The sequence below is a fragment of the Rana temporaria genome, chromosome 11 (assembly GCF_905171775.1).
Source record: "Rana temporaria chromosome 11, aRanTem1.1, whole genome shotgun sequence".
NCBI classification, from domain to species: Eukaryota; Metazoa; Chordata; class Amphibia; order Anura; family Ranidae; genus Rana; species Rana temporaria.
The window spans coordinates 111789982-111802689 of NC_053499.1; the positions used below are offsets into that span (position 1 = coordinate 111789982).

Sequence of the window (12708 nt, forward strand, 5' to 3'; positions counted from 1 at the left end):
ACAAATACAGCTGTTCCGTGAAGCCCTCAGAGGTTTGTAAGAGAACCTTAGTGAACAAACAGCATTATGAAGGCCAAGGAACACACCAGACAGGAAAGGGATAAAGTTGTGGAGAAGTTTAAAGCAGGGTTTGTTTTAAAAAAAATATCCCAAGCTTTGAACATCTCAGAGCACTGTTCAATCCATCATCCGAAAATGGAAAGAATATGACACAACTGCAAACCTACCAAGACATGGCCGTCCACCTAAACTGACAGACTGAGCAAGAAAAGCATTTATCAGAGAAGCAGCCAAGAGGCCCATAATAACTCTGGAGGAGCTGCAGAGATCTGCAGCTCAGGTGGGAAAATCAATCCACATGACAACGATTAGTCGTGCACTCCACAAATCTGGCCTTTATGGAAGAGTGGCAAGAAGAACGTCATTGTTTAAATAAAGTCATAAGAACTCCTGTTTGCAAGAAGCCATGAGGGGGACACAGCAAACATGTGGAAGAAGGTGCTCTGATCAGATGAGACCAAAATGTAACTTTCTGGCCTAAAACGCTATGTGTGGCGGAAAACTAACACTGCATATCACCCTGAGCACACCATCCCCACTGTGAAACATGGTGGTGGCACCGACCTAGTGTGATACTGATAAAATGAATTTATTCAAATATTAAAATCAATAGTTATACTCACAAAATTGGAGTTAAAATCAGGCTTTAAAATTAGTGCAGCAGATGTCCAGCAACATCAGTGGAACACGAATAATCGTTTGAACCAATAGTCAATGTTACAGCTGACGCGTTTCAGGGGCGTACCCCTTTCTTCAGAGCTTAGTGGTCTGCAGTGCTCTCTCGCCGTGGTATTTGTGGGAATATATATATACATTCACACACACACCCACACATGTGGACCGATAGACATGTGCTGATAGGTCAGGGTCAAGGTTTACTCCTCCCAGAAAAGGAGAGGGGCTCGCCATGGGCCCCTCCTCCTAGCCCTCAGAGCACCTATCTCTTTCATGAGGATAGTCTCATACCAGTTCAGCCTCGATTATTGGGCTGGCATCACATCGGGACTTTGTCCCCTGTCATTAGCTCCAGGCATATATATATATATATATATATATATATATATATATATATATATATATATATATATATATATATATATATATATATATATATGTGTTATTGTGTCTGCATTGGTTTAATTACTTAATTGTGGACCGGGTATTCGGGGATAGGGGTACTCCTATATATGATTCCCAAGTGGAGATAGCATGTAGGGCTTACCTGTCACCCGATTGACGCCACTCTCCGAAGGATCGCTCGAACAGCTCCATGCATATCAGCTGGAACGCACACCAGCCAAAACAGGACGATGGTGCGCTCCAGCGATTAGTGCGCATGCGGGCGACGTGGCGCGTGCGCTGTACTCGCAACGTGCCGCGCGCCGAGTCAGTGATCACTGAGTCAGTGATCATGTGTGTACCTGCGCCCATGCATACATACCCATATCCCACATATTGGCTTTATTGGGGGAACTGCAGACCCTCTAAACATCTACAAAAATCAAGATGCAACATACAAATAGATTGTGACAATATCCCTCAATGATGCTACATGATGCCTAACATGGTGCCTACTATTATATCTATCGCCGTCATTGTTGATGGCTTGAATGCAAAATAAAGTTTAGATTATTGTAGTTTCTTATTGTATCCATTTGCTCGTATTGATGCATTTTAATCTAATAGGGTTTCTAATTTATATTTTAAAAAAAGTTTTAAAAGGCCAGAAATTAGGGGATGGGGGGGGGGGGGTTGAGAAAGGGGGGGGGGGAAGGGGCCCTAGTGGTGGATTACACTTGGATAAGAGGGATAAAATGTAGTACTAGGTGGACTTGTATCTGGTCGGCCTCTTTCACTATTGTCCCGTAAATGTATAATTTCTCATGTTAAAGTGTGCAATTCGATTTCTTCATTTAACTCATTCGGGACCATAGTACCCAAGGTGAAGATCCAGAAGGCCTCTCTTTTGCAGAGGATTTGATATTTTTTCCCGCTGTCCAGACCGTTTTGGATGGCTTCTATACCGAACACTTTTAGGCCCTCCACTTTACTGTCATGGACTTCTCTAAAATGTCTAGGTATAGAGCCTTTGTCCTTTTTTGTTAGAATACTACTCCTGTGCTCGTTCTTCAGCAGGAACAGGCTGGTCTGAGTTGATTGGAAGATGTATGGAGCCAAATACAGAGCAATCTTTGAAGAAAACCTATTAGAGTCTGCAAAAGATTTGAGATTGGGGCAGAGGTTCACCTTCCAACAGGACAACAACCCTAAAAATACAGCCAGAGCTACAATGGAATAGCTTAGTTCAAAGCATATTCATGTGTTCGAATGGCCCAAAGTCCAGACCTAAATCAAACTGAGAATCTGTGGCAAGGCTTGAAAATTTCTGTTCACAGACACTCTCCAAACAATATGACAAGTGCTTGAGCTATTTTGTAAAGCAGAATGGGCAAAAATTTCACTCTCTAGATGCAAAGCTGGTAGACACACATACCCAAATAGACTTGCAGCTGTAATTGCAGTGAAAGGTGGTCCTACAAAGTATTGACTCAGAGGGGCTGAATACAAATGCACACCACACTTTCCAGATATTTATTTGTAAAAAAAATTGAAACCAATTTATCATTTTCCTTCCACTTCACAATTATGTGCCACTTTGTGCTGGTCTATCACATAAAATCCCAATAAAATACATTTATGTTTTTGGTTGGAACATGACAAAATTTGGAAAATGTCAGGGGGTATGAATACTTTTTCAAGGCACTGTAACAAAAAACAAATTGGTACAACGTATTTATAGAGAATATACCTCATAGCCTCTTACTACACGCATGCCTCGTCCACCCCCTCCATAAGCTGCCTTAAAGATGATAGGAAAGCCATAGGTGTTGGAAAATTCCTTTGCTTCAGTCACACAAGTGATGGGAGCGTCTGTACCTGGTACAACTGGAACACCTATGAGTACACAGAAAGTAGGATGTCAAAATATTTTCCAAAAAAAGAACGATAAAAACAAATGGATTTCAATTCACTTACAGATGTAAAATTTAGCATGGCTATTTGTACGAATGCTTGACCTTATAAATGTGCAATATACAGTTCAATAATCAGATTCACTAAAAAAAAATTAACCCAGTAACCACAACAGGAATAGTATTGGGGCTATGGAGAAGGATAAAGCTTTTAACCTTTGTGTAACAGGGCAGCTCCAAAAAAAAACTGAGAAGGTAAGTACAAGTTCTCAAAACAAAAATGTAGATGATGCCCCTGTCAACTTGTTTTTAAATGATTCAAGTTCTGTAACCATTATAATAATGTTTGGTTAATCAGTGAGACACCTACCTGAAAATCCCAGCTAGCGACTTTCAGGAAGTGAAACAAGGATAATAAAAGCTTCAGAGATTAGAACTTTAAAAGTTAAAGTCAGCTCTTATATTTCTAGCATGACATTTTACCTTCAACCAAGAATCTCCAAGCTAGAATTACATAGACTATTATCCCAGCATCTCATCTAATTTTAAGGAGTTGTAAAGGCAGAAGGTTTTTTAATTTTAAAGCGGTGTTCCAACCGCGATTTTTTTTTAAAGTCAGCAGCTACAAACACTGTAGCTGCTGACTTTTAATAAGGACACTTACCTGTGCTGGGTGCCCGCGATGTCGCCCCCCCCCCCCCCCGAGGCCGATCCTTCAATTGTGGCAGGTCCCGGTGCCGCCATCCTCACTAAGGGAAACAGGCAGTGGAGCCAGGCTGCATGATACATGCCTGAGAGGGCACCAGAGTCAAATAACAGGAGTGGTGTCATAATAAGACATTGCTCCAGGACATGGAAACCGATATAGCCCCGATTTGAGTTTTCTGTAGACTGCCTGTAAAAAACATGCTATTTGGTCCTTTTCTCCAAGCTCCTTTGCACCCGTGTTCTGCCACTGCTAAGTGAGGGGATGCCCAGTGTGGTACTCATGGAACACAGGTTAAAATGAAAGGGATTTTGTATGTCCTGATATAGGAGCTGCTATAACCCAGGTGCTGAGTGTGTTCCTGTGGCTGTATCTCTATACAGGATGATAGAAAAAGTGCAGCAAAGCTCTCTCTGCATTCTCAGTGGAAAAGGCGGATGGGAAGGCATCATCCAGGAGTGACATAGTAACTTCATCCTACTGAGACTTAGTCAGGATAGGAGAAGAAAAAAAAAAAGCAATTTTTGTGTGTGGAGAAATGTTGGTGGGCAAAATGGCAGGGGTTACCACAACAAAGTGAATATCACTCAATTCTTCCGCCTATAAAACTGCATAATGGGCTATGCACTGTGGACAGAGTTAGTAAAAGGCAGGAACTGGTGTAAACATACCGGAAAACCCCATCTCATCCTATCCATGATGCTGGGCCCAGGAAAGATCCAAGCTTCACCTGTCAGGGTGGGCATCCCCACAAAGGGGTCTTCAGAGCCTTGAACCAATAGAAGTGGACCACTGCCCTGGACCTGTATAACACTAACTACACACTTTTCACTACATGCCAAAGTGAGCACCTAATGCAGGTTCCAATGCCAAACATTACAGGCCGCAATCACACAATGGGGTACAAACAGAGTAACCAATCCAGGAACAGCTGAATAGCCCAAGGCAATAAGCAGTCAGATCTTGGTAGAATAATCAGACAAAATAAATTGTAAAAAAAAAGGAAAAATACTTCTCCATGGGAAACCAGGTCCATCCTTAAGGACACTAGCAAAAAGCTGGAGTCTCATGTAGTAGGCAGGGTTATATGGAATGCTCTGTAGGTGTCCCTGGTTCTGAGGGAAACCCTGCTTTAAACTTAACTTAATAAAAAATTTAAGTGTAGGTACACTACATATAACAGGGCTGAACGGATGTACTTCCTATAACAAGAACTGCAAAGAATGAACCTATGTATGCACAGGAAATGTATGAAAACTAAAATAAATATACATTTTCAAACTTTGACCATTCTTACCAGCACTTATTGCAATCGCTCGGGCTTCCACTTTATCACCCATTTTACGCACAACCTCAGGTGAGGGTCCAATGAATCGTACACCAGCATCTGCACAAGCCTGTGCAAAATCAGAACGCTCAGACAGGAAGCCATAACCTGGGTGAACAGCATCCACTTCATTTTCCTTGGAGGCGAAAACAAATGAAAAACATCAAGTCTACATTCAACAAAGCTTACCAAGGTGTTTTCTTTATGTAGAAAAGTAACGCGGCATCATTTAACTAGGCTGATAACTGTAATACAATCATGTAAAAAAAATTGATCCGATAGTATTCAATGCATGGAAAAACAGAGTTGCAAAGATATGGTAGTTAGCAATTAAGAAACACAAAGTGATGGTCATTCCCCTTCCTGCCCAGGCCATTTTGAAGTTTACAGCACTGTCACACTTTGAATGACTATTACACAGTCATGCATCACTGTACCCAAATTATTATTTTTTTTGGGAGACAGGCAGAGCTTTCCTTTGGGGGTATATAATAACCGCTGGGATTTTTTTATTTTGCTATATAAACGAAAAAATACCAACCATTTAAACACAACTCAAAATAAAACAGTTTTCTTAGTTTCTGTTATAGAATTTTGCAAATAAATAATATTTCTTCATAAATGTAGGCCAAAATATATTTTGCTACATTTCTTTGGTAAAAAATAACCCAAAATAGTATATGTGGGAAAAAAAATCCACGGATGGTGCTGCGCTCCAATGTAATAAATATAAAGTGCTGAAATAGGGTGACAATATGCGTCAATTCCAGTGATAGACTTGCATGTACTAATATATACAAAAAGTCCAATGCTTACATAAGCCAAAAAAAAATAATTTAAAATGGTGATCAATATAGTGCAAATAATGCAGATAATGCAGATAAAGTGACTGTAGTGTATAAATACTAAAGGAATCACAGTGCAAAATAAATATTCAACAATAATCCTGGTATATGAAAGTGCAAATGCAGCACAGTCCGGAAGTAATGTAATCTTCCAACCGAGTATAGGGTTATCACGTGTGCAGACTTTTCCACAGCCTAGCTACATAGGTGGGCACAAAATCCAAAGAGCACCTTTGCGCTTTCTTAGGGCATAAATTATGCATCTAATTTCCTGGCTACCTATCACATATTTGGAGGTCTTGGAGCACCAGGACAGTGTTAACATCCATAAAATGTCCACATTTTAGAAAAGCAAACACTTCAAGGTATTTTGAGGCATGGTGAGCCTATAGAAGACTTAAGATTAAGATTCCGCTTAATCCAGCACTGAAGGGTGAGGTCTACAAACCACTTGAGGCATACCTCGGTAAAATCATAAAATTGTCTATGCCACGAATTGTGTTTAAACGATTTATTGAGAAATCAAAGTCAAAGGATTCCAAGAATGGAAAGGGTTAAAATATGGCTGATAATGTTAAACATCATGCTTGATTATGAACCTCAATCTCACCCAAACCTCGACAGGCTAACTCAGGCATATTAGGTCCAGTGCTGGGGATGGCCAAAAGGTGTGTAGGAACCAGATGTCACATGGGCATCCACTCAGTTGAAGGGATGACAGACCACTGGTTGAACCTGTAAGGGTCAGTGATGTAGAAAGGCCCCCAATAGACCAGGCAAACCAGGACTCAGAGTGATGTCGGACTGACTCACCACAACGTGGCTTGGGATGAAATGCAAATGCGGTAATAGAGCACATGGAAGGCTGTCAGCAGGCTATATGTCATGACAAAGCGTTTTGGGCGTGGTCCTTTATCAAATCATGTGACTTGGACAGCCTGGAAAGTTTAAATAGGAGCTAAAGGGGCATTGAAAATAGGTCTTAAAAACACAAAACATCCTTTTGGCTCCTGCAGCACCAAGAACCACAACATTATCTTTTGTACAAATTACCATCTTACAACAAAGCAGACAAACAATTGAAAATAATAATGAAAAAAAGGAAAATAAAATACTTACAATTTAAGACACAAAACTAAAAAAATATAAATTAATTGATAAGTTAATATAACAAAGTATATGTGTTATCATGGATAATAATTATCGGATTGAAAAGACAAAAGATTTTTGGACCCATTTTGCACATACCATTACACCAAAGTATATTGGCAGTGGCCAAGGGTAATTAAACAAAAAAAGAGATAGGAAGGAGGGAGGGGTAATAAGGAAAAAAAAAAAGAAGGGATGGGGGCAATAAAAAACAGGAATGGGGTAATAAAAAAAAAGGGGGAAGGAAGGGGGAGCAATAAAAAAAGTATATGAATAAAAATCTACTGCAATCAATACTTCTGCCCAATGAAAACTAAAAAAAGAGAAAGAAACTGTGAAAAATAAATACATAAAAGAGATATGTATACAAATATGAAAAAAACTCAAAAGTGCATTTGATCCTAGGTTTACGAGGTCTCAACTACTATGGTCGGAATTACATGACACAAACAATGGCAGAGACGCCAGATGAGATCCAGTTTCCTTTCAAAACAGAACATACAACATCTATTATATTAATATATTAAATTACTATGCTGCTATATACAAAAATCAAGGTATGCCAGAAGTTATCCATCAAAAACAACAAAACAACAGAATCAGACAAGGACATGAAAGATTCCTATCCACATATTGTGAAAGAACTTGGCAACAAATATTATGGAGGGGAAAGGGGTTTTGTATTGTACCGTGAAATTATGAAAGCCACTGGATATTTATTAAAGGTTTCACTTTCTTATAACCAGCAAAATACACGATATGGGGACAGCGAATCAAAGCGTTATGAAGGTGGGCAATCACCATATTACCGTAATATGAAACATATTAAAATACAGTCATAATAATACCAAGTGCAATTATTCCAATTATTCAACTACAATGACCAATAGTGGGCAGATGAGGAATGAACAGTTACCGCCCAAATTTAGAACCAACCAATCATGAGTTAGTAAACATACGAGGGAAGGTACAAATTCAAAACAATGGTACTCCACCCTATAGAAAAAAAAAGACAGACAGACCCACATTATTCTAGAGCAAACACACACCCACACGCCGATACACTTCCTGGACAATTGAGAAGATTCCTCACACTGACACCAATGATACAGTGCTATTCCTCCCACAGACACCAAAGATAGGACACTATCATTCCCACGGAGACCAACGATGAGGCACCAATAATTCCCCAATACCAAAGATTGGACATTGTTAACTCCCACTGATGCTGGGACATTTTCTACTCCCACTAGCCGCTGTGCGCCGCTAATCTCCAGCCCCCCTCCCCCCCCCCCCCGCCCAATTCTGAGGCACAATAAACCAGCCCTATGTTTAGAAAGTTTGGAGACCCCTGATTTACAGCAATGACATCCTGGTTATCTCTGTACCAAACTGACACCCAGTCTGCATAATTGACCACATTTGTTGTTGATTCAATTTTACAGCATGCATTGAAAACAAGTATATGTTTTAGAAGAACTCTGCCTTTTAGCATAGGATGGAAAAACACATTCTGTAATTTGGGATTCTGTTCAGTAGCTGTTCTGCCTGCAAATAATGAAACCAAGCAGTAATTCACATCTCATTTGCAGAATATCAGAGAATTAGCTCAGTGAGCATATGCCACAGCCTCATAATAACCCTATGCAAATGAATATCGCAATTCATTTGATACTGTTCATTTCTGATCTAATAACTGCAGCATTAATGTGCTGGAAATGTTATCATGTAATAATGTAAAATCACTCAGAATTAAACCTATACCCACTGAAACTTTCTGTAGAAATGAAGGCATGTAGGGTATGATAGGGTGCTGAAAGTCAAATGGCAAGAATCAGAATTTTGAAGCAATTGCATTTTAACATAATTCAGAAAACAGTCTTTCAAAGATACCCAAACAAACTAGAATGATTTGTGTGCAAGGAATAAAGATGGCTCCTGGTTTCATGTAAAAAGTTTGCAATTCTTTAGCATTCTCATATACTGTACACATTTCCCAGTCCAGGGTGGGGGTAGACTGTCTCACTCGACATCATTCAACCGGAATGAGGACCGATGCTGAATCTGAAGTCTGCAGGGGACTGCATCAGGGAGAAGCCAAAGCTGCCATTTTATTTGCTACTATGAGGATCCACTTGTTAGGTTTTTGCTTAAAGTAATACTAAAGTCAATTTTTTGTTTAAAAATAACAAACATGTTATACTTACCTGCTCTGTGCAGTGGTTTTGCATAGAGCAGCCCCGATCCTTCGCTTCTCGAGTCCCCTGCCAGAGCTTGCTGTGGTGGCACCCAAGTCGAGCCTCTACTCTGTGTGTCCATTCAGACATGGAGCAGCAGCTTGGCCCCCCTGACTTCTCCTCATAGGCTCACTGACTTTACCTTGTGGCAAAGGTTTTCCAACTCTATGGGCCCCATTCTGTTGGGCATTGGTAAGCATTGCGGTGATGCCTAGTAACCCTGTTAGCCCGTGCTTCTTTCTCTGCCAATGGCCCCTGTGTGCGTCGGTGGGCAGATGACGCGGGCATGGCCATGCTTCCCTGTGGCTGCGCCACTCGCCCAGGAACCAGCCTGAAACACACGTCGCACCCGCGGCGATGGGTGCCTCCACATGTGACGTTGGCTCATACACCACTCATGTGCAGCGTCTGCACACCGCACCGACCAGCTTCACTGATAGCTTCTTCCAGTTCTAATCCTTTTTTAGCTTGGGGCAGGTGTGTGTGACAGTGATTGGCCACACACACCTGTTGTGGACTATAAAATGAGTGCTTTAGCACTCCATACTCCGTCCATCTACCACCTGACTGGCTACATCTATGCTGTGCGCTCCCTCTCCTGGGGGGCTAATTTGCATTGTTCCATCACCTTCCTGATCAGGTAACATCATTTGTTTTCATTTAGGGGTTTACTTCCCCCTTATTACTCATTTCTTGCTACCTGTATGCTCCATAGATATATATTTTTTATCCCACTACCTTTCAATTTTTAATTCCAAGTGTTTCACCTGCCCTGGATATTAATTCCAGCAGCATTTCCCCTTTTGCCTTTAGTAGCATCTATATGGACAGCATATATTATATAATATGGTCCCTGCCTATGCATTTATAATTACACCTACTGTATATATGTATATATGTCAAAATAAAGTATACAAAAATGATTTGGTATAACTTGCTACATATACTACCCTATACACTCACCCTTTATTATGTTTAAATAGAGCATGAGGATTTCCTCAGTGCTATAAGAAGCCCTCCCATGTACTGCCACAGTGATTGGGTGATTGGCAGTGATTGGCCACACACACCTGTTGTGGACTATAAAATTAGTGCTTCTAACATACTTGTCTTATCTGACAAAATGGAGGCGGCCGAGGCGAAGGGGAAACAAAGAGACAGGGCCTTACACAGACTGGAAAAAGTGACTGACTCACACGCAGCACATTTTATTGAAATGAGTCGTCACTTAGAAGACTTAGACAACCGCGGACGCAGGTGTAACGTGAGGGTGAGGGGGATACCGGAATCGGTAGAAAATGACCAGATCATCCCCGCCCTACAGAGGGTGTTTAACAGTCTGTTGGAAAGGCAGGAGGACACTGCGATAGAATTCGTTAGGGCCCACAGAGCTCTCAGACCCAGAGGCCCAGATGATGCACCACCAAGAGACGTGGTCTGCTGTCTGCAGAATTTTCAGCTAAAAGAGTATATAATGAGAAAGGCACGCAGAAACGACCACATAGTGTTTAACGGAGCAAACATCATGCTATATCAAGACTTGTCACAGATCACACTAAAGAACCGCAGAGCCCTGCGCCCCTTGCTGGAACAACTGAGGGAGAGGGAGATTAAATACACATGGCGATTTCCCTTTGCTCTTGTAGTCACAATGGCAAGCAAACAGCACACCCTGCGCGCTCCGGCAGATCTGCCTTACTTCTGTGAAGCCCTGAACCTAGAACCCGAATGGTATCAGGAATACACTCTGCCGCCCCTCACCAGAAGCCCCCCTGACTCGCCTTTCTCTACTCCTGATAAGCAGAAAAACAAGAAACAGAAACAAGGACGCGGAGGAAACTCCCAAGCTGGAACCCCCCGGCTCCCCGCCACACCCCAGCTAGGGGACATGCATATGACTAATTGCCACAGAATCACTCGGACGTCTCGTGGGAGAAATTGTGGGACAGTTAATTTGGTGGAATGAATGAAAGCTCACTCTGCAAGTTGGAACCCTGAGTTGCATGAACTATGTACACCACCTTGGCAACCTGCGCACGTCATCAAAGATGGGAGAACAGGATGCAAGCACTTGAACAGACACTTGCTTTAACTCACAAACTCTGCTGCTGACAAGGGGAGACCATTTACACCAGAACTGGAAACTGAATTAAACAACCCCCATGATAGCCCATGAGGATTTATCCTCAGCGGTACCTGTTACAGAAGGCATGATAAGCACTGGGGATTTTGCCTAGGCTCTTGCGGACCTTACACCAGAGCCGAGCCAGATGCCTCTATTCTAACTGATCACCGATTTTGCTATATGTTATTTTATTTTTGTGCCCCTTTCCCACGAGAGGTCCCGACCTACATATTCTGGACCAAGTTTATTTTTTGCCTATTAGGAAGGCTGTGTCTTTTCACCCTTATGTTCCAATGTTGGTGTATATATACTGATATTTTTACACCAATTAATTCCTTTTTCCTTTTTTTTTTATGTTTGCTGTCTTCCGCATAGGAACACAGGTTGCTGCCGTTTCGCGCTCCCAAGGAGTGGACCGGGAAGGAGTTTTCTCTATCCCGGCACACTAATTTTTCTTACTTTAGAGACTGTTATTACTGCTCTGAAGTGTGATTAAGTTGACTCTCTTGCTGCTGGTTCTATTTCCGGCTCCCTGTCTTCTCCTCTACCACCCTATTCCTTCTCCCCTCTGCTGCTACTTTCTCACCCCTCCCCCCCCCCCCCCCCCCCCATTGCACTGACTGCAGTTGTTCTTACATTGCTTAGTAGTCCTAAGTACCTAACAACACCTTAAAAGTTTATTATAGAGTCACGGCTGGTGGCAACTTAGTCGGGGACAGATGGCGTACTCATCCCTGGGAAGGAACCCGGTGGTGATATCCCACAACACAAAGGGCCTGAACATACCCGAGAAACGGGCATCCCTGCTCCGAGAACTTAAAAAAGGTAAGCCCCATTTTGTCTACCTGCAGGAGACCCACTTTAAAACAGGTCATGTACAAAAACTGACTAATAGCTACTTTACTGAGGCCCACCACGCAACCAATGACGAGGCTAAGACCAAGGGGGTATCCATCCTGATTAGCAAGGACGCACCCTTTGCTCTCACGGACCGCCTAGTAGACCCCCGAGGACGATATGTCTTCTTAAAGGGCACGTACATGGGCAAACCCATCACCCTTGCGAATGCTTACTTCCCCAACACAGCGCACACCACCTTCTGTCGGACACTGACACAGGAACTAATGGGGTTCATGTCAGGCCTCCTTATTTTGGGAGGAGACTTTAACGTACCCCTGGCCCCTGAACTAGATTCCTCCTCAGGCAAATCTTGCATTATGCTACATTCCTTACAGCTGATAGACACCTGGAGATTTCTCCAACCTGACACCAGAGACTATACGTTTC

General features: G+C 42.1%; 1 protein-coding gene across 3 annotated transcripts in view; it reads right to left on the minus strand.

The window, feature by feature from the left end:
* The window catches only part of PC (pyruvate carboxylase), a 671516-nt gene that overhangs the window by 443331 nt on the left and 215477 nt on the right, over window positions 1-12708 (minus strand). For all 3 annotated transcript variants that reach the window (XM_040328827.1, XM_040328828.1, XM_040328829.1), the window contains 2 exons: window positions 5036-5201; window positions 2870-3015 (listed from right to left, as the gene is read on the minus strand). In XM_040328827.1, coding sequence (XP_040184761.1) covers window positions 2870-3015; window positions 5036-5201 — 312 coding nt within the window. The remainder of the gene's footprint in view (window positions 1-2869; window positions 3016-5035; window positions 5202-12708) is intronic.